Source organism: Lepisma saccharinum, chromosome 1 (genome assembly GCF_977018435.1).
Source record: "Lepisma saccharinum chromosome 1, izLepSacc3.1, whole genome shotgun sequence".
Lineage (NCBI taxonomy): Eukaryota > Metazoa > Arthropoda > Insecta > Zygentoma > Lepismatidae > Lepisma > Lepisma saccharinum.
The window spans coordinates 147,334,407-147,357,877 of NC_139229.1; the positions used below are offsets into that span (position 1 = coordinate 147,334,407).

General features: G+C 38.0%; 1 protein-coding gene across 1 annotated transcript in view; it reads left to right on the top strand.

The window, feature by feature from the left end:
- The window catches only part of LOC146002323 (dynein intermediate chain 2, ciliary), a 45,422-nt gene that overhangs the window by 7,132 nt on the left and 14,819 nt on the right, over positions 1 to 23,471 (top strand). Inside the window, exons 3-6 of the mRNA XM_083140039.1 lie at positions 3,432 to 3,627; positions 7,397 to 7,710; positions 14,829 to 15,090; positions 17,611 to 17,772. Coding sequence (XP_082996165.1) covers positions 3,432 to 3,627; positions 7,397 to 7,710; positions 14,829 to 15,090; positions 17,611 to 17,772 — 934 coding nt within the window. The remainder of the gene's footprint in view (positions 1 to 3,431; positions 3,628 to 7,396; positions 7,711 to 14,828; positions 15,091 to 17,610; positions 17,773 to 23,471) is intronic.

A 23,471-nucleotide genomic window follows, 5' to 3' on the forward strand; every position in this document is an offset into this window, starting at 1 on the left:
TCCCTCAGTATAAACCCAAAGGCAAGAAATTCTGCTCAGACATTGAACAGTGACTTTATCAGAAAGTGGTCCCAAAACTTTGTTCATTAATTCCTTCCATTTTCCCATTTGTTTAATAGCAGGACAAACTTTTTTCTATTTGGGCAATGACTGAATCAAAATAAATTTCACCATTGAGTTTGGAAGCGCAGTCCATAGACTTGTAATTTGCATGATTTTTTTCTATTACGTATTTTCCTAATTAATATTATGTGATGCTCAAAGTGTAGGACATTTATGATATTTTTCAAATTCCTCCCGTATGCCGGACGTAAGGCTAAAATGTAGGACATGTCCGGGAAAAACTGGACGTCTGGTAACCCTAGGTTATGCAGTGTCAATACATACAAACACAAAATACAATCACATTGAACTATGAACTGTCTAGTGAAATGCAAAGAAAATTATTCTTTTCACACACTTTTTTAACCTTTGTAATACAACTGTCATGGATTACAATGAAATCAAGTGTCAAACGTGTAATGCAGATGACCAGTGATTTATCCACACAACCACTACCACCTAACACCCCTCCCAAATTTCCTCAACATCCTCCTAAATTGACTGACAAAGACTCAATTTATTATCATTTTGACTCTAATTTGACTAAAATTCTTGTTATTTGAGAAAGAAAATAACACACACACACATATTTATGCAAAGTCATATTGTCACTATCATGCAGTGGCATGGCGTGGCGTGAGTTTTTCAAAAGTGTTACCGGCCATCATCTGTATGACAAATATGCCTGCTAAACGTTATAACCCCCTTCCCTGAAAAAAACAACAACATGACTTTGATCTTGATTTTTGTTCGTTTCGTTCTTTTTTTGCAATCTGCACAATGATTTAGCCAGAAACACTCCTAGAAAGAATAGCCACTGAGACAGTTACCGCGAAAATCCAATGAATAGTGGTTGAGCCTTGTCAATTCTTCATCTGTCTCTGTTTCTTTGCTATGAGGTGCAAAGGGGAAGAAGAACCACACTTTTCTCGGGTCAGTTTGACGTTTGTGTGGTGAGCAGACGACAGAACTCTGCTCCTCCAGTGACAGAAGGGAAGCCCAGCTGTATGTACTACTGTTACCAAATTAGTATAATGGAGCAAGGTTTGTGCAAATCATGAATCGCACCAAGGAACTATCTTTTCGTCTATTACCTAACTGATCTCAGTTGTAGATAAACCCAACCTTGGCTTTGCAGTCCACCTCTAGTTGCTTCAAAGAAAAAGTCCATTTTAGTCAGAATTTAACTCTTTTCTGCCAATCCAGTGTGACAACACTGGTCTGATCCGGCAGGCATCACCGGTAACTGGGCCCCTTAACAGGCATATGAATAACCTGTAGCATGCTTTGCCCCAATCTCTTCCCCCCTTCTCCCCTTGCATTGGCATTCTCTCTTGTTACCTCTTGAGAGTAGCAGAACGGTCTCCCTCTGCAGTTCTGTCAGCTGCAGAAAAAAATGTCCTCTGCAATATCCACTTGACAGCAACGCTATTAGTTAACGTATTTAACAATTTTGTCATTTTATTGAAACAACTTTTTAATTCTTTACATTTTGCTGGTACCTGCGGTAGCACCGGTTACATGCCTCTGCTTTCATGTAATCATGAAGTCATTTTTTGGACTACTTCAATCTTCTGATAATATGCTGTGGCAGAAAATTAAGGAGTGTATGTAGCCCCCAAACGTGTGTAACTTATAATGGAACTTCTGATACCATGAAAGCATACACTCAGCACCAACATTCAATTGCAATTCAGTTTCCCTATATCCGTAATGATAGTATTTTTGTAGAGAGTATAGCATTGTGTGTAAAAATGTGGCAGCGTTCTTTGAATAGTTACATCCACGAAATACACAATTTGAAATTTGCATTGTTATTTTCAAAATATACCACAGGCAAACATCATACTAAAGTATTAATTATGTATTATTCACAAAATTGTAATTAACTATATTTTTATTGTGGTAGGAAGAGTGTCTGGTAAATACATTTTTTAATTTATCAATTAATATTTTTGTCTACACTAATTGAAAAATTTTGTATTTTATGAAAGGGACAGATCAATCGATACTTACTCAGTGTTCTTCAATATAGGCATATCAGTTTATCACTGAAAATTACTGATATAGTACATCTTTGTATAGCATACAATTTACATAATTGTGTGCAACTGGAACTTTGGCCTTTGACAGTGAATTAATTCATTTTCAAAAATTCCTTTCCTTTTGAAAAACCTGCTATGATAATCTAGATTCTAGAAAATTACATCAGCTGGCCTCCATGGCAGAGTGGCTATCACAGCATTCTACAACACCAGGGGTCCTAGGTTCAAATCTCAGCGTGATCATGGGAGTGGCCTTTTATCTATTTCATATCATCACTCAGTGTTGTAGTCTCAAATCTTCACAGGGTATATGCCAAGTTTTGTGAAACGTTAAGTGAAGTTCATGTTTCTATTATGTTAGCATGGATGAAACTTTTAAAAAAAATGTCATTCATGATAGAATACTGATGACGATCATGATATAGCCATAATTGGCATAAAGAGGCATAGATGGATTTTTAAAATAATAGAAACATGAAATGAGCTTAAGTGTAAAGGCTACTGTAGTATTTTACAGGCTACACTACAGCAGTTTTCTCAACTGCCGAGCTGCTGCATGAATTATACCAGGCTGCGAGAGATTCTCCTGAAGTTTGCGACTTGTAACCCGAGCTGGAAAACACCTGGAAAGATGGCCTTTCATTGTTCATTAGAGATAAGAGGCATTCCTTCCTACCAGTGCTGGTATTCAAAGCTACTGAAAGGGGACTGTCACTTGTACAGCCTCCAAATTTAAATTTTAACAGTTGGGTCTTCCTTGAGTTAGGGCAAGAATGGGTGAAATGGCTTGCAACCATATCTGGCAACCACTTGGAAACATGGCCTTCCATCCGAGGTTTACCAGCAATAAAAGGAAATTATGCACTAATAATGAGTAAGTTTAATCAGATGGTATGTGGCATATACCGGCGTACACTCTTGACTACATCCCTGTCATCACCCATCCTCATCATCACGATTAGTGAAAAGTGCCAGAAAAGCGACAAGTGAATCTTTATGTAGTTTTTTCACTGCTGTCTAGATATTTGTGATAGTTTCAAGACACCTTAAGTCTATTTTCTATGACAAATATCAAGAAAGAAGTGAAAGCAAGCAAAATAAAAATTCACTTGATTTCTCAAGAAAGAATTCTAAACAGTTGTTATTTTTCAGAATTTGGAATATCATCGGTGTTTTTCTCAAAAGGAAAGAAAATTTCAAAATTGACTCTGCTGTCATAGGTCGAAGGTCCAGCGCTAACTTAATCAATAAATTTACACCTTATTTTCATTTATTTTCCATTAGGAGCTGAAGGATGAGATTATTCGTGTATTAACCACAACAAACCCTCGAATCGACAAGTCTGTGGTTAGGTTCAGTTTCAAAGACAGGCAGTACCAGAAGCTAGTGCCAAAGTCTCATATTATTAATTTGGTAAGTTTCGAAAGTCAGATGCTGGACAGGGAGTCGGAAGAGGCACAGAAACAGCTGGCTGGGGAAGGTAAAGTGTTACAATACTTTGCATTGTTTTGAAAATTCCATAAACACATCCAAATAAATTAATTTCTGTTGTAAAGCAAAAAAATTGTAGTCATTCTGTATTTGTACTTTTCATACTTTATATCACTTTTCTGTATCTTTTATGCTCAAACATAACAATTGAAATCATCTCTCCTTTTCAATCCTGCAACTTAGTTTTAAATATACCCTTGTGTAACACCAGAGAAAATAACCGTTTAATGTTATAAATGAAATGTTCTCACTGACCTGGAAAATCTGCAAAACCCACAAAAAGAGTCAAAAAGGGAAATTGGATGGTTCTTGTGCTTGTCATGGTTAGGGGCTGAATAAACACATTCAAAATTTTTCTCCAGTCTTCTTGACTAAGTATTTTGTATAAAAATTTTGTTATATTTATTTTCTTATTTTCAACACTGTTTTAACTACGTTCAATTGATTAGCATGCAAAATTGAAAGCTTCACTATTTATATATTGGTGTGTTACAGCATTATAAATGGGTCTCAAAAGTTATGTGAAAATACCTAAAAAAATCAGTGAATTTAGTTTGTCAAAATGAGTGAGAACCGTAGATGACACTAGAACAGGGGGTGCTGGTACATCTTGTTTTAAGGTCTACACCCATATTTTCTTGTAAATAGTAACAATAAAACATCAAAACATGTTTATATTCAGGGTGGCGCAGAGCCAACTGACACATTTCAAATTTGAATACTGCGCCTGCGCGATAGCTCGTCATGATTGGTTGGAAGGGGAACAGTAGAGGAGAGGATGCCATTTCATATAGACAGTTGCAATGGAGCTTAGGAAAATGCAACAACGTGTTACCTGTGTTATTACGAAATGAAGTCTGTGACAGGAGTTCAGCGTGTCTACAGATGACAGTTCAATGTTGGTCAATTGAAATACCATATTGGCTTGGGTGAAGAAATTTGAAGAAACCTATCATGACTATTAAAAACTAAAACAAGCCATTGTTGACATTGCCTACGGAGGCACGTGTATGGCAACTTCCAGACAAGCTTGGTGTAAGCAGAGGCCATCTGCCGGGTAGTTTTCAAAAAAATAAGCTTGTAATCTGTAAGTAATAAGTAACATACTTGGATCTATTTATAGATGGTTTCGCTTATTTTTCCATGTTTCAATATATTATCTATGATCATTTGAAATGTGTCAGTCGGCTCCGTGCAACTCTGTATTACACTACATGTTGTAATAAAGTGATGGTCCTCAATTTTTGTAGTGACAGACATGCTCATGTGTGCTTCTGTGTAAGTAACATAAATATAATTCGTACCACTCAAAAACAATTATTTTTGAAGCAGTCATGAGCAAATCCTTATATTTATATTTTACTTTTTCTGGGCTTGTTTCTGCCTTGTTTCATTATCTATACTTTGGTTACACACTAGCAGCATTTACTATATACAGTGGTGCCTTAACTAAGGAATGCAATCCATTACAAGATGGCGCTTGTTATGCAAATCATTCATTACATTGGCATGCTGTTTCCCATAGGTTACTATAGAAATAATTTTAATCTGTTCCCGAGCCTGGTCCAAAATCATGAAACATTGTAAAGAAATTGAAAGGAGCACAAGGAAAACAGCATATTTTTTATCCACCTTTACTTGCTGCTAAGTTGCTGGCAGTTTGTTCCACATGTTATATTTCTGACTGTGTTAGCAATGCTATGCATCAAACTGGTTTCATGCACCAGTTATTCGTTCTTTATTATTTCAGCTTTGAACACTTTGGTCAGTCTTTCTTTAAGTGCATTTATAAGAATCGTTTTTACATGAATTGTAGCCAGGTCACTGCTCGTGTATAAAGTTCAGTACCGTGCATGTCTGCTCATGTAAGATAATGAAGGGGTTGCCTGCCTGCTGAGGGGTTAATCATGTGTGATAATATTCACATGTGGTTCGTAATGCAGGACCAGGTTCATTAAGAGCAGGGGCGGCGCGTGCCTTTTCAGTCAGGTAGGGCACATTTTTCTTTTGGGTGGGTAGGGGGGCAGTTAGCCTCTATATTCCTCTTTAAGGTTTTTGAGGGGAGTTTCTTGATATGGAGTAAGTAAATTGTTCGAACAATTTGGAATAAAATTAACATTCTGATCAAGATATCTCTCCAAAGAGCATTAAATACTCACTACGTAGGAATACGAAAAATCAGCAACATATGGAACAAAAATACATGAATAAAAAAAACCTCGAATACTAACGTCGCTTGCAGTAACTAAACTTTGGGTAGATACTGGAATGATTAGGAAAATGTTACACTGCAGTTTCTCTTCCATTGTCAATGAATTGAAAGGCGTAGATATTAAAGTTTCTACATGATTCAATGTCATATTCACCAAGTATCCACTAATATCAATGACTGAGTAGGAAGATGATGCAGCGTTAAGTTCAGTTACAACACTTTACATTGGCCATGTACCCCCAAAAAGTTTGTTTATACTTACGAAGATATTCTGCATGTCAAGTTGCTGGAACACAGACACAATTACACAAATAAATAAACACGTACAGTAACTATAAAATCGCGAAAAACTAATTATTTCATAAGCGACCAATACGCACAGACGGAACGCAACGCAAACTCACACACTAACTCAAATCCAAATCCGTATTACAATGGGAAGAAAAGAGGAAAGGAGGATCTTTTTGAAAATACGAGGGACTAGTTTGTGCAATAAAAAGTGTTGTCAACTTTTCAGGTCGCCGGAACAAGCGCGAAGAAAAGCATTCGAGGGATTTTTTTTCTATCTTATTGCTGCAGGCTGGAAGAACGAATGAACTGCCTACCAAGCGTTGGAAACACTGAACGAGGCAAACATGAATGGGCAGGGCACCTCGTTTACTGCCCAGAGACGGCTACGAATTTTGCGCTTTTCCATTGTGAGGGGACCGTCCCTTGCCTATGCTGGAAATGTTTGGATCAGTCAGTGATGTCACGTCTCCAGGGCAGAGCCGAAATTGGACTCTCTCCAACAGGACGGAGAAATATATTAACCTCGCACAGGGTGCATGCCCTGTAAGTCTGGTTGCAGCAACGTAGGGGTTGAGGGAAAAACAAAAAAAATATTTACGCGTTTAGTATACCGATCGTCTCTTCAGATGAACTTTTTATGTTAAAATTGTTGTGGGGCAGTGCCCTAGTTGCCCTTTATGTAGCATCGCCACTGATTAAGAGGGACATTTTCAATCCCATGTGCACGTTTGTTGTGCAAGGCGTTCGTTATGCAAGGCACCACTGTATTGAATAATTGATGTTGAGTTTGTGTTTTAAGTCCACTTTATGCACAGTTTGAAGTGCGATCGAAACCACTATGTGCCTCCACCAGGTATCGAACCTGGGATCCTTTGACATTAGCACTGAATAAATAATGTTACCTTGACGTTACCACTACGCCATCGGGAAGACCCTACTGTATTGAATAAGTATTAACATTGCACGCCCATTTTGCATGTAAGGCAAAAAGCCTACTACACATAGTTATAAAAGTTGCAAGAGCAAACTTGTAAGCATAAGTGTTATCTTACTAAAAACAAGAAACAGTATTACTACTGCTATTGGTGATGATGATGGTGTTCTTTGATCATATAAAAATTGCACTCATCTTCATAGTAAGCTCCACACCCCATACATCATCCCAGACCCATGTGTCACATATGGTGAGAACTCTTTGCACCTACTGTATTATTGCACATTCACATACATGTTCTTGTTTTTTTGGTTTATGAAGAAGGGGAAGAAGCAGAAGCTGAGGAGGAGCCTGGAGCAGAGGCAGGGGAAGGAGAAGGAGAAGCAGAGGGTGAGGGAGAAGAGGGAGAAGCAGAGGGAGCCACAGAGGAGGAGGGGAAACCACCCGAAGAGGGTGCAGCAGAAGGAGAGGGCGAAGGTGGTGAGGAGAAAGCTGAGGCTAGGGAGCCGGAAGAAGGGGAGGAAGAAGAAGCAAAGCCCAAAGCGCAACCAGCTGGGGGACGGAAAGGGAAGAAATTGGTCAACCAATTTAACTTCTCCGAAAGAGCTGCCTTGGCTTCTCAGCCTACGACAAGGGTAAATATCTGTTACTATTGCATTTGGGGGCTGGCTTTGGTTGTGTTGGGACCATATTTAAAAGTTACTACACTTAAGGGTTACCAGAGTAAAAATCACACCCCTACCACACACCCTTTTCTGTGAAGAAGCTATATTGTTCAGCGTGGTCCACTTAGAGGGATCGAGAAATGATTGATAATTTGAAGTGTAAATAATGGTTTATTAACACACCTTTTTACGTACCTTGATGTACAAACTCTCAGAGTTTATGAAAATGGTCAGTGCAACTCAATGTGTGCATCTTGATTTGCCCTGCAGACCAGGCACGTATTCAGGAATTCCTTTCGGCTGGGGAGGGGGGGGGCTGAACACCATTTTTAAGGGTTATAGACAGAACCTCACAATTGTATGTTTAAGGCAATGGTGGCAATTGGGTTCCAAAATGGGAGAGAGGGGCACGAGGAAAGTTTACTTTCTCTTGGTAGACAAGGCTTAGCATTAAGAGGCTATAGTGTGATAGTGTGGAGGCAAAGAATTGGGAGCAACTATCTCCTAAATCATCGCCACTGTTTAAGGCTGCCATTAATCAGAACATGAAATTGGAACATTTTTTGCCACTCAACTCCTCTGTTTCCATGCATTAACATTGTGTGCCAGGATCATTTCAGTATGTGTGTTTGTCCATTTCTTCTCATCAGGCATCAAGATATCTACTTATACCAAGCTGTTACACTTGCACGGGATGGACAATCCACTTGATAACACGAGATTCAAACTGTGGGCTGCAAACTGGACGCAGACAGTTCTCGAATATTTCTCTCTGATTCGAGCCTGAATCCCACTACTGTGTCTTGTCCTCCCATGTTTGCAGCTCTTAAAAAAGCCGAAACCCACCAAATTGGTCATATTCAGGTCTGAGAACTCGCAAGTGTTCAAAATTATCTGTCACTGCTTCCGCAGTCTTGTCATATATCGGCACAAAACAAGTGAAGTCTTCTACAGGGCGGCTCTATAAGTCACTTAACACCCTCAGTACAAGGCACTGCGGCATGGAATTTGAAATTGGCGATGACCAATCGTTATCTGGCCAAGGGGGAACCACATTGACGCCACCCACACGGTCGGCGGCAATCTTGATGTCCGCCATCTTGAATTCAACTTCAGAATATTAAATGGGAAGGGGGTCGTGAGACATATCAAAATGGGCTAGAATTTCACGAGAAATGCAATGGTGAAGGTTTTTTCGACGTATCTTTAACCAGTAAAAAGTTATGACTGAATTCTTGTACCAATTTGCTCCTTTTCGAGGTGTTAGAAAAATGCCTTAAAATTTGTTTAGCGCTTCGGTAATGCATCGAAATCAAAGTGACGTCTATGGAGAGACGTTCGCATGCCATTGCACATTATTTTAATCGGATACATCCATGAAGAACTGTGCATTATGAATGGTTGTCGCGAACAATTTACAGTGTGACGCTTCCATTGAATTAAAAGTCCTTCACAGTGACAAGGCTAATGTTTATGTTCATAAGGAAGTTCATAAACAGAATATTCGATGATTTTTATCTGATAACCCATTTTTGACAGATCAAAGCTGAATGGTTAGTGTTGGTAAGTTAATGGTGTGGCGTGCTGTGTGGAACACGATTGGTTAGTCAATTTTCCATCAACGGAACCTTAAATGCTTAGGGCTACTTGGATTTGTTAAATAAACAGTTTTTTTCATGCTTGCTTATGGAAGAAGGCACTTTTTACAGAGTTTTTACAATAGGGAAGAACACCAGAACACTTATGGGAACGTTATGAACCAGTTTTTGTCCAAAGTTAGTTATCAGATGACAAGGGTCACATATTCTGTTTATAAACTTCCTTATGAACATAAACATTAGGCTTGTCACTGTGAAGGACTTTTAATTCAATGGAAGCGTCACACTGTAAATTGTTCGCGACAACAATTCATAATGCACAGCTCTTCATGGATGTATCCAATTAAAATAATGTGCAATGGCATGCGAACGTCTCTCCATAGACGTCACTTTGATTTCGATGCATTACCGAAGTGCTAAACAAATTTTAAGGCATTTTTCTAACACCTCGAAAAGGAGCAAATTGGTACAAGAATTCAGTCATAACTTTTTACTGGTTAAAGATACGTCGAAAAAACCTTCACCATTGCATTTCTCGTGAAATTCTAGCCCATTTTGATATGTCGCACGACCCCCTTCCCATTTAATATTCTGAAGTTGAATTCAAGATGGCGGACATCAAGATTGCCGCCGACCGTGTGGGTGGCGTCAATGTGGTTCCCCCTTGGCCTGATAACGATTGGTCATCACCATTTCCATGTTGCGCGCTGCAGTGGCCTTGTACTGGGGGTGTTAAGTGACTTATTGAGCCACCCTGTAGAATACAGTTGGATCATGAAACAATGAATGCACAGTAAAAATCCTTCCATTCCCAACACATCTAATGTTTCGTCTCCCAGTATGATCATATGTTTACTCGTTTATCTCTAGTGCTTACTGCCGGACCCTGTGGCCGAGTGGTTAGCACATCGCGCTGCGACGCCCAGGGTCCCGGGTTCGAATCTTGCTCGGGCTTGGTTGTTTATGAATGTCCATTGATCATTTCATAACTCATTCCCATCTTCGCAAATTAGCCAAGAGGCACAAAACGCGAAGTAAAATAAACTAAATCAATCAATCAAATCTAGTGCTTACTCACTTATCTCCAGTGACGTGCCCAAGGGAAGGTTGATGGGGTCATAACCCCATTTGACCCAGTATTCCTTAAAAAAAGAATGTCAAAGACAGGAAAAGATGGCAAAATGAGGACTGACCACCAAAAATAGTATGCGTAACCCCTCTCCTTTCCGAAAATCCTGGGCACGCCACTCTTTATCTCGGACACATATTTTAAAATCAACTCACCACAAGTTTTTATCATTTCGTATTGGAGACTGAAGTAAGATGCGTTCATCCTGCAGGTTTGGATATTATCCTTTAGGGTGCTGTCACCTGGCTTTGCACCTAACCTTAACAAAGCCCTAATTTTCCATCCTTGTGACTTGGATCTTCAAGACTTAGGAAGATTTCAGATCGAAGGGACATGCGATACATGTCGTTTGGAATGAGCCAATCAACAGCAACGTTTTACACCGTAGCGACACAAAAAAGGTCGCACAAACCTACTTTCGACTTGTGAAATCCTCAGGCGACACGGTGTGAAACCTACCTTAGTAGGCCACTGTTGTCGTCACCTCGAAGTGGTAGCTCTTGTTGAGCACAGAAGAAAAATTTCTCCTCAACCGGTGGGAATGCCCCTCAGTTTTCTTCTTTCTCCTTTATTTTCTGTGCTTGTTCATTATACATATACAGACAACATCTTACGATTTGACATACACAGGACATTATGTACACATTTTAACGAAAAATCAGTCGAAGTCAAGGATGGCTCAGTGGCTCAGTTGGTAGAGCCCTGATTCGGGTCCTGGTAGAGCCTGTAATTTCCGCTAAAATGTCTACATATGCAACATCTTCTTGCTTTCTCTTCTCGATATTAATAAAATATTTGGCTGTCTCTTTATGGTAGTTAAGTGTTTGGGAGTGTGTCGAACCCAATAGGCTTAAACAAAAGTATCTTTTTATGCCATGAAATTCTCAGACTGCATACACGAAATTTGGTCCTGGCACTACTAAATCATCACTCAAAACTTTGATTTTCAGTTGATCTGTGCAGATTATTTCTTTTTTAATAAACCCCTCCAATACCCAGTACCGCTGAAATATTCACTTTAGAGAGAGAGACCATCGATTTCTTCGACCCTCGACCCAAACTAGCACTATACTGAGGCTCCGGAAGTTCAGCTGTTGTCAATGTCTTCAGCTTTGGACCCGAAGTGGAACTAGTAGTAGACTTCGTTACTATACGGTATTTAGTCCTTTTCATTTTCAAATAACTAAATCTTATAAAGCAAGCAATGGGCACTGACTGGTCACTAATCGAATGTATGAATTGTTACACTTACCCCTGAAGTCTCATTAACCGATTCTGTTGTACAGATCGACCGGGAAATTGAAGTCGCGTATGTATATATATGTATATCATTATATTCTAGAATGTTCCCCAGATAAAATGATTTGTTAATATTGCCAGTAGTTCGATTCCTTTTCTTATTCAAGAGCATTCTCTCTAACACCTTCCAGAGATTAAAAAATTACAACATATCGCCCTATGTGTGGCGCTACCTTTGTTGTGCAGCTTCCAAATGCTGACAAATCTCTACATAGTGCTCATGTTTGCTGCGAAAACACCGAAAGCGCAAGAAAAGTTTACGTGCAATATTATTAACAACAGGGTTATAGAACATTCTCCGTCTTGCCTTGATAATTATTTATCTTCTTAAATTATCGTCACATTATTCAAGAAGCCAAAAACCTAATTTTGTCTAGTGTAAACAGAAAAATTTCCTGAAGGGGGGCTCGAGCCCCCTGATTCCTACCTTGGATGCATGCTATTAACAATAATAGGGTTATAGAACATTCTCAGTCTTTTTTCGTTAATTATTTCTTTCAAATTATCATCACATTATTCAAGAAGCCAAAATCCTAATTTTATGTAGTGTAAACAGAAAAATTTCCTGATGGGGGCTTCACCCACTGATTCCCACCTTAAATACATGCTATTAATAATAATAGGGTTATAGAACATTCTCCATCTTGTCTCGATAATTATTCATCTCCTTAAATCATTGTCACATTATTCAAGAAACCAAAAACCTAATTTTATCTAGTGTCAACTGAAAAAAAATCCTGTACTCCACCTTGGATACGTGCTATTATCAATAACAGGGTAACAGAACATTCTCCGTCCAATAACCAAAAACCTAATTTTATGTAGTTTGGGTGGCCTCAAGCTCCCTAAGCCCCCCTCCTCCTCCCTTGAATACATGCCTGCTCAGACACCTAAACGGTATTCAAACTCCCTACAGCTGCATTTTTAAGCCATATAACTGATATTTGCTACAAGTACAATGCTTATCTTTTTACACATGTTAACATATCCAAGTAACAACAGGTATAATATAAAATAACCTTTGGTAATAACAGTTATAAAAAAAGTTTCCTTTTAAACTTTGAAATTATTAAAGACAAAGAAATGTTAATTTGAGGTATATATCTTTTAAAACAGCTTCCATTTTCTCATTGATTGCTCCAAAGGCAACAAGGAAAACTAGATAGATTAATGCTCTTATAGCCTCATTATGCATTCTCCTCCATAAAAAAAAGTATTCCTCCCATCTCTGCCTCCCCACTCATCTTTTTATGGTGCATCAATACATGACCCTCATAATATTTGCATTAAATTTTTTATTTACATTTATTTTTTAAATATATTTTTAACATACATAAACAACACAGCCCTAGGAATTTTGCCGCCCCGTACAATTTTACTTCTTGCCACCTCCACCCAAAAATACGTACAAAGAAAACACACTGTATGAACAACTAAACTTGTTATCTGTGGCAATTTCACATGGTATAACCAATTTTTAATATAATAAAATTAAGGAATACATAATGTGAGAAGATAAGTTATAAATAAAAAATAATATATATTTAAGCCTAATAATAATAATAACATATCTGTTGCATTTACTCACCATAGTTTCTGCCGACGTGCAGAACTCTCAGCTCTCCTGTTTTGTTTCACTATTTCTTCATGACTATTTATACTGTACATAATTATGTACATTTTCCAGAGAACATTGTACATGAAGTAACATATCTTCACTTCATCACTATTTACAATAAACTATGTAATGTACAATAATGTACGCCTTGTAAACCACGATTTCTTCATGATTACGGTATTCACTTTGTACCTTCCCCCCCCCCCTTAAGTTGGAAAGCTTACAAATGAACTTTTCTAGCTTTTCTATTTGCAAAGTTGCGAATAACAGAACCATAGTCTAATTTTTTACCAATTTCATATTCAATTGAGAGATCATGGCAAGTTCTTCTAACCACGTTTCGCTCATTGTGGAACGTAAATAAGTTTTAATAAGCTTCAGTTTCGAAACACTACGTTCACTACTTGCAACTGTTACTGGCAGAGTAAGCTACGGCTACATTTAAAGTGAAACAATTGTCAATAATGTAGCGCAACACTTCAAGTGGATGCGAATCATCTTCTATTAAGTGGCAAAGTACCTTTCTCGTTTGCGTTTATGATATTCTGCACCCGAGAGTTTTTTTTCCTTTTTATCAGACATACCTTAGTTTACAATTACAAATGCAACAAATAATATTTTTAAATCTCTTTCGACAACTTGACAACCCAGTTGTTTTAATGACAACACAAATACACAAATCTCTCAATACATTGTCACAGTCAAACACGTGCCCGTTCTCACACACAACATACACTAACTGCACTATTGCTACCGTCAAGATCGTAAATGAGGTGCAACCAGCAACGAGAAAAACAGCGGATATTCGTACTTACTATTGTGTCTTGCGCGATTCAGCAATACCTATCATCGACACCTTTCGCGATCAACATGTCAAAGAACAATGCAGCTCTATTTCCGACTACCGAATGTGACACATCAGTTAAACTTAAACCTGAATAACAGGGGGCGGGGTGGAGGACTGGTGGACTGGTGCGATCAAACAATAGATAGCATTGTAACTTGGTACCGCACATGCACAGTAGACATTGCTTACCATTTTCACAGACAAAACAATAATAGCTGTTGCACTGCTTTCTTTCGCAGTTACTCTTTGCTTTTCTTATCCGTTTCTGCTTCATACTGCATATGCAAATGGATTTAATTTGAGTTTTCTCCGCCCCAAGAAGACCAAACTGCCTCAAATAATGCAACTTCCATTTTTTATACATTTTGCCACCCTCTTGAGCTTGCCGCCCAGTGCAAATGCACGTGTTGTACTTACGGTACAGCTGGCCCTGCAACACAGGACGGAAGTGTCAAAAAAGAAGAAGAAAATTTTGCATGTCTGCCTAATAATAATAATAAAAAAATGTTAATTGAAATAACAAGAATTATATCTATGTTGTGTAGTTTGTTTATTGTCTTGTTATAAATAATCATTATTTGCAACAATCTCTTGCAGACAATGTACACACAAACAGAACCTCCTCCGAGAGCCAACTTTTCTGGTCATGCTTTGCAGTGGATCATATATGATGCATATGTGAGAGAACACGAAATACAGCAGAGAGAGAGGGAGAAGGAGATGAAACTTCTACCCAGACAAATGAAGAGCAAGAAGAGGGTTGTTTCTGCTCGAGAAGATATGCTCGGCAGAATCAATTTAGCCCTAAAGACAATCCAACGAATGGTAAATCAAGGGATCTATGATGAAATCTCACAAGGTATCGGTTGGATGGTTCCATATCATATATATTGTCAGTGGCGTCTCGTCCCTTGGGGCTTCCGGGGCTTAGCCCCTAAAGAAAAATGGACGTATTCACGTAATTATCAATCACCATAACGCATAACTATCACAGTCTTTTAAAAGGCGATTTTTACCCACGTAAATTCATCGTCTGTTGCAATGGATACGACAGTGCTCCTAGCTGCATTGATGTCAATTATAGTTTTCCGGGGCACGTCGCAAAGGAAGGCGTGGCCTACACCCACCTACGCTACAGTGAAGGTCACATGCTAGCAGAGAGAGGAGGGGAGAGTGCAATGGATTTGAGTGCTGATTCGGGGCTACTCCCGTTGCGTCGTGTTCGATCTCGCGTGTTGTTCTGTAGTGTTTTGGTGGCTTTCATTCGCTATGTTTGAGTGAGTTTGGCAGGGTTGATGTTCGAACACAAATTGATGAAGGACATAGGCTGTCAATTACAAGATACAATGAATTTGTCTGGAAAAATAGGCATATATTAAATAGAATTATCGATTGCTTAAAATTCTGTGGTCGACATGAACTTGCTCTACGAGGACATAATGAAAGAGAACAATCTTTAATCAGAGGCATCTTCCCAGATTTATTATCCCTTCATAGAAGAGGGAAAACTAAAGAGGGAACTTCGTGTTCTTTATTGTAGTGAAGAGTTGAAAAACATAAACTCTATCAGTAGGTTGCATTCATTTTTTATTTAAAATTATTTAGAGGATACCTTTTCAGAAACAGTAAAAATGACAAACATAGTTTTAATAACTCCAGTGGCAACAGCTGAATCTGAACGATGTTTCAGCACATTGAAGCGTATTAAAACCTGCTTAAGAAATGCAATGGGACAAGACAGACCAAATGCCTTGCCACTTGCTTACAATAGAGATATAATACATTTCAAACATAGAGGGCTTCAACGAAAAAGTAATAACAAAATTTGCTGAGCAGAAGAACAGGAGTCAACGTTCGTAGAAAGGTATGTTTCACAACAATACCTGTTTCTTTTGTAATCATGTGAATTGTCATTATATTTTAAATTCTTTAAAAAAATAAGTCCAGTTTTGTAGTCTAGAAGAAGATAAATACCCATTTTTTTGTAATTCATGTGAATTGTCATTATATTTTAAATTCTTTAAAAAATAAGCCCCGGCCAAATTTGAGGCTACGAGATGCCACTGTATATTGTTGTTAAAGTTTGCATAACTAATATTAAATTTTACAGGATAATTGTGTTGAATAGGTGATGTTCTTTATTTCCACATAGCAAATTTAATTGGTTTTGGTGCATTACCACTTTGTTTGTTCCCGGGTGATTGTAGTTCCAATTTCTCCCATCTGGCAGTTCTGGTGGATGTTTTATTACCTGCCCAAATGGTGAATGTTTCATTACCTGCCCAAATAAATCAAATCACGCTGTGTTAAATGGTGCAATACTGCCGACAGACAAGCCTGCCAGCCACCTCCAGACAATGGAAATCAGAACAACCATCAGCAAAAAGTGCTGAAACACCCACCAACACCACCAGATGGGAGAAATTGGAACTACCACTACCCAAGAACAAAGCAGGGGCACACTACCATCTCCATCGCACATGCAATAACCTTTCTTAATGAAAGTGGAAAAATCAATTTAATTTGCGATGTGGAAATACGGAACATTGCCTGTACAAAACTGTATTTACCATGCCCACCATGAATGAAATAGTTCTTCTTTGAAAGTAATTGTTTGTGACTTTTCATTCGTTTCTCAGTACTTTCTCAAGTTAACACTATGAAGATAGGTAATTAAATCGTTAAGCAATATGCCAGGATGTGAATTAATGAATAAGGGGGGAGACAGTTTCTGGGAATTTCTCCCCTATAGTTAAAAGTGTCCCTGACAAAAAAAAAAAAGTTAAATTTTCATCCCCACTAGGCATGGTCTTATTACTGTAAAATAACTTTCCCAAGCTCCTGCTTTGGCTAATGGTTAGGGCTCTTGCCTTTGTTGTGATTGGTTCTGGGTTCGATTCCCACTGGGAGCTTCAAAATTCCAGTGTTGACCCAACATCGCGAGGACAATTTGGAAGCAATAGGAGCAGACTCCAGTCTCAAAAGCTAGAGAACAGTGACTGTGGGACTCGATGGGCCAACAAAAAGCCACTTGGTAGGTCTTAGTAGGTAGCCACAACAGGCTTTTTGCACCACATTTTTTTAATAACAATTTATCCACAATTGTAATACAAATATTTACATTTCAAGAGTAATAAGGGTAATGCTATCACTTGGGCATTGTGCTGTGCCATGAAACATGTCGAGGGTCTGGGTAATTCTGAATTGTGAAATTGTTGCAATAAAATTAACATAAGTGAGTAAAGATATCAGTAAGTTAGGTGCCATAACTTTAATAAATTTCCAATTGTGAATATATAATTTGTCCCATTTATTTATAATTAGGTTAATAAACTTTATAATAGAAATTTATTAGTAATTTGAACTTATTGCTTTTCAGACTTCAGATATTGGGAAGACCCTTCAGATGAGTTTCAAGAGGATGAGGGTTCTTTGCTTCCTCTGTGGAAATTTTCGTATGAGAGAACGAAGAAGCAATCAGTCACCTGTCTTTGTTGGAATCCATGCTACAGTGACCTTTTTGCAGCATCATTTGGTTCATGTAAGTACAGAAAATACAATTATGCTTTATAAACTAGGGACAAATGTTCATGCATGTATTTGCAGTCATTCCGCCATACCTCTATAATCTTCTCTATTTACTTTCCAAAATAAAAATCAGTATATTTTGTTTGATTGGTGAAAATATTCCTCTCTATTATACTATATCATTGCTGAAGTGTGGTGTTATCCAGTGTTGATGTAAACATTTTGATTTTAGGGATTTAGGGGGGGGGGGATTCTCAGTGTTAAGTAAGAGGAAGTGTAAAGAAATATAATTTAAAGTTAAAATTCACAAGCCAGCCTTCATGGTGGAGTAGTTAGAACCTTATGTACAATGCTAGGGGTCCCAGGTTCAAATCCCAGCCTGGACATGGGTGTTCTTTGTCAGTGTCCATTCATCAATTTTATCATATTGTCACTCATATTCATCTTCACTATTAGCCAAATGTCAGAAGAGCAAAGTAAAACAAACCAAATCAATCAATTAAAATACACAAGACAGATATTTTGCTTGTGTGATCTGGATCTCCACTGTAGCCTTTTTGTATGAAGTTCCAAGTTCAATTCCAGGTGGGGCCCCACCCCACTCCCAAATTTGGATGTTGACTCAACATAATAAAGACAATTTGGGAGCTGCTTGAAAAGATGAAGTAGTCTGCTCTTGTGCAGAAATCAGAATAGGATTTAATACTCTGGCCATGCATTTAATCTTGAAGAACTGCTTTGCCATACAATTTGGTCTGATGTAACATAAATTATGCATTCTTGACATGAAATCAATTACTAACAGTGGTATTTTGTGGAGGAGGGGGAGAAAGGTTCTGGTACTCATAATAGTTAGTTTACTCTAGTGACACAAGCAATAGTGATGCAATGTTACGCATGAGAGCCACTGAAAAATACTGTGGTATATTCATATACGATGGTGCAATCATATATTTATCGATATTTACTTTGTTAATGTGAACAATTATTAGTTTTTATCCATACTCATAAAAAAAGTGCCAATACCACCAGAAAGAAAGCACTGGTTACTAACAATGTACATTTCTTAACATCTTGGATACAACACAGAGAATTATAATGGCTGTGAGTCCATATGCCAGAGCCTTGTTAGTCTGCAAAATGCAGCCCAGTATGTACTACATGGAAGAGAAGTTGACAGTTGGGTGTCTTTTGAAAGGGTCACTCTTTATACCTCAATAAAATGTTGGCTGTCAGTACAAGGTAATAAATGATATAGACAAAATTATCAAACATTTTAAACATTAATTATTTGTTGCATGTTTCATGTAGAAATAAACTTAAGTGATCTTAAAATCTGACTACAGTCATTCCTTTTTCAAAACTATCTTCTCTTTCAAAATATATACTAAACTAAACTAAACTGTGTCACAACAGCCTTTTCAAGTCCAAGGCTGCCAAGTGGTTTTTCATACAATGTCACGTGGGCAGCATATCAAGTCTCTTCATAACTCCCTACACTTTTGCAAGTAGCTCTCCAATTGTACTGTTGACACTGGGCCAACACCAAAATTTGGGGGACTCTCGCCTGACAGGGCAGGACAGCTCACACCAAAATTGAGAGCAATTCAGCGTGGAAGTTTTAAAATATATAGAGTTTTTAGAGTTGCCATTTGTATCTCTTGATAAAGATGTTCCTTGTGGTATCAAAATGTCCACAAAATAGTTACACCACAGAAGAAATATTCATGGTTCTCTTACACAAATATACATTTTAATGGCACCCATGAATCAAAAAAATGTATAGAGGACATCAAAACAAGCAACTTTTCTCAGTAACATTTTTCTCATTGGTGCGTTGTTTTGGCACTACGGTCGTTCCAAAAGCTCATTTTGCCACCTGAATGCTGGCAACCCATCACATCATTTGATCACATCTGTGACGTCATTTCCTGCGGTGAAATAGCACATGGCAGTGTTGCAGGGAACACACAGAATTTGTGAAAACTGACAGACTACTAACCACATTATGACCTGTCAAATGAAAGGAGGAAAATGCATCCAGTAGACCGAACATCCAGGGTAACAAGCCCTACCAGCCAGAAGGCCAGCAGTCATCCCAGGGGAAGGGGGAAATGAACCAAATATACGAAAAATGGAACAAACACAACATATTCAAAACGAGGTGGTAATATCAGATTTTTGTATCTTAGTCTACATGTCAAATATCATCATCAACAAAAATGGGGCCTCCCGATGGTGCAGTGGTAGCGTCGTTGCCTTGTAATCAAGGGGTCCTGGGTTCAATACCTGGTGGAGGCACATAGTAGTTCTGATCCCACTTTAAACTGTAGGTCCAATCCCGATTAGCCTTACTGTGCATAAAGTTGACTAAAAACACCAAATCAATCAAATCAATGAATCATCATCAACAACAACAAATTTATTGGACTTACAGCTTACATCTGGCTGTTTACGCACAGCTGCATGTCAAATATTTGCAAATTTCGTTTCAAGGTTGAAATCTACAGGTTTCTATATCCATTTGGCCTGATACATGTGTTGTGGTATTGTGGTACCGATAATGGAAGTATCTGAGGTTCACGTTGTTACATTATGGCTAAGACACATACAACCACAGTTACAGCTTAATAATGAATCAGCAACGAATATACTGCAATCTGAAGCGAGGTCATCGGGAGAAGCTGCGATGACAAAGCAAAATAATAGAAATATTGCATTTTAAATATTTTAGAGAAAAAGTAAGAAATAAGTCAGATTATTCACAACTTTGTGCGAAATTAGTCAAGTGACGCCATGAAACAGCTAGAAATACACAAGAGGTTCTCTAAGTTTAGCGCATCAAAATGAGAGCCCAGTTCTATCACCCATGCCCAACCGTCCTGCTACGTTTTCTGTTGAGTGCAATGGTGTTAGTCAGCCCATGTCATGGTAGCAGGTCTGCGAATCCAAAGTCCTTCGACCGCTGGTTTCTCCCACTCTTGAAGGTCTGGTCATAAAATAATTTTTTTTCAGACCCCATGTTTACAACCATGGCAGGGTTTCTGTGACCGGATTTTGGAGGCAATACGAATTTCGGGGAGAGAGGTTTAACAATTTTTCCATTTTTCGAGGTACCTGAAATTGTGTATTTTCTATAGGATTTGCTCTCCCAATTTTCCGGAACTTCTCATCGGATGGAAATGTATCATAAACAAACTCAATTTTTTTTGTTTTCTACAGATAATGTGGGCATGCGCTTACAGCACCGTGAGATATTATTACCACTCAGATACTAGAGTCGTTTTCACGTTCAGAAGACACAACGGCACTTATGGAGAAACCGCACAGTGTTGCCAATACAGCGCTAGCTCATGTCGCCGGGAAATGATGACCTTCCTTCACAATGAAGGTATTGCATATTTTGTATATATAATGATAATTATATGTAATTATTAACATTAATATTATACTGTGAACGTTACAGTTACCCTTTTTACTATGATCCATTGCGATCACTACACACGCGAGTGTAATGCACGAATATGACACTTCAGAAATCACTTAAAAAGGTAAAAATCACTGAGCGCTCACACAACTGAAAACACTTTTTCGAGAGAGGAAAAAAGTCTAAACAGACCAAAGCAGATCTCTCACTCAAGTAAGGGGAACATGGCACATGGGTTAGATTCACGTTAAAACCCAAACAAACAAATGAGTTATGGCCCACGTGAACTGATAAGACGTGAATGACTCAAGCAAGGCATGTCATATTTCTCTCTTGAAGCCCCATATTTTGTCACGTGTTGGAAAGCCTTTCAAAGGTTAATATGGTGTCTATGAATTTATGTGTACGTTGGAAACTGAAAGGTGATATTCATTTCAGTATTAATGTCGACAGTAATGTAAACGAAAACAACGTGTATTTGCGACAGCACTAATGTTGCTCACAACAGCAGCATTGGAAATAATTGTCAATTATTAAATTTAAGTAATTTCAATTCTATTATAACAAACTGCATGAAGTTCATATTTTTACTGAATGGAAATAAAATAGCAACATGAAAACTTGGTGGTGATTAGCCGGAATGCTGCGGTGAGCCAGCTCAAGATGGCCAGACAACGTCTCCTTACTTCACGCGCGGTTCGGGTTAAAAAGAAACTCCAAATGCATGGAAGTAATATTTCTGGGAACCTTTGAGTGGTTATAAAAAATAATTTCATTATTTTCTCCACAACTTTGTCACTGGAAGTTTTTACTTGGAATTACAGAACAAAAAATGGCCAGCGACGACATTTTCTACTGCACGAATATAAAAAATCTCCACATACTTTATTTGAATATTTTTTAATGCAAATATGCTTTAAAGTATTGATAAATTCTGAGTACCACCGTCACCTATAACAATTAAAAAACAGTGTCAATTTTTTTAATAATGAATGCTTCAATTTTACGGCATGTTTCAACGTTAGGAATGAAAACAATGTAAAAATTGTGTTTTCACAGAAAATTTACGTTTTTAATTTATCTAAAATTATGTAAGCAAGTTACCAGTTTTTTGTGTTCACCATCGTATTCTCTACAAAATTTCCTGCAAAACTGCAGGTACCGATTTTACTTAAGCTAAATTTGTAAATCGATAAATTTCACAACAGCGCGCTCGTATTTCCCATAAGAAAAGCATTGCCCATAAGAGCCCATTGTGTCTTCTGAACGTGAAAACGACTCTAGAATATGAATCGTACAACATAACACATGACCTTGGAATTTATCCGGGAGAAATATCCCCCCTTCCCCCTTACCCCATGAGAGATTGGTCCTGACGTTTAGCAAGTCTTGCGATGACTATGTAAAAATGTCATGCTTCGCCACTGACTGCCATGTTCACAGCTGCAAACTATTACATATGTATCCGGTGAGTATATAAACACAGTCGTTAGAGAGCTTGTTTTGTTACTGCTTATATCCCTGTATTTTCAATCATTTTTGTCCCTTGCTGCATAATGCCCTGAATATATATTCCATGTTACTTACCTTTGATATTTTGAGTTCTTTATTTTTTATTTTGTCAACTGTTCATTGTGTCACAGATAACCAGTACCAGAAGGACAAAATGGATAGACAAAACTGTAGATGTCAACTTGGCAACGAGATTTGCAAATATTTGACATATAGGCTTAGAGACAAAATCCGATATTACCACTTCCTTTTGAATACATTGTTTTTCTACCATTTTTCGTATCATTGGTTTACTTTCCATTGGATTACTGAACACATTTTCTCGCTTTGTTTTATAGTACATAATGTGGCTGGTTGTAGCTATGTCATTTTTCACAGAATAAGTGTGTTCCTGGCAACCCAGAAATGCACCGCTTCACAACAGGAAATGACATCACAAATGTGATCAAATGTTGTCTTAGGTTGCCAGCATTCAGGTGGCAAATCGGGCTTTTTTGAACGACTGTAGTGCCGAAACGATGCATCTATGAGAAAAATGTTACTGAGAAAAGTTGTTTGTTCTGATCTTCTCTATACGTTTCTGTGGTCCATGGACGCCATAAAAATGACACCCTATATAATAATTCCATGTGTCTTTTGTCGGAAAAAATATATTATTTGCCTATCTCTATTGGTAACTCACTCTCCCCATTCACGAAAGGCTATGAATGGTAACAGTGGGTCACCAAATTTGATTATGCAAATAAAGTATTTTTCTTGCAAATGACACATGG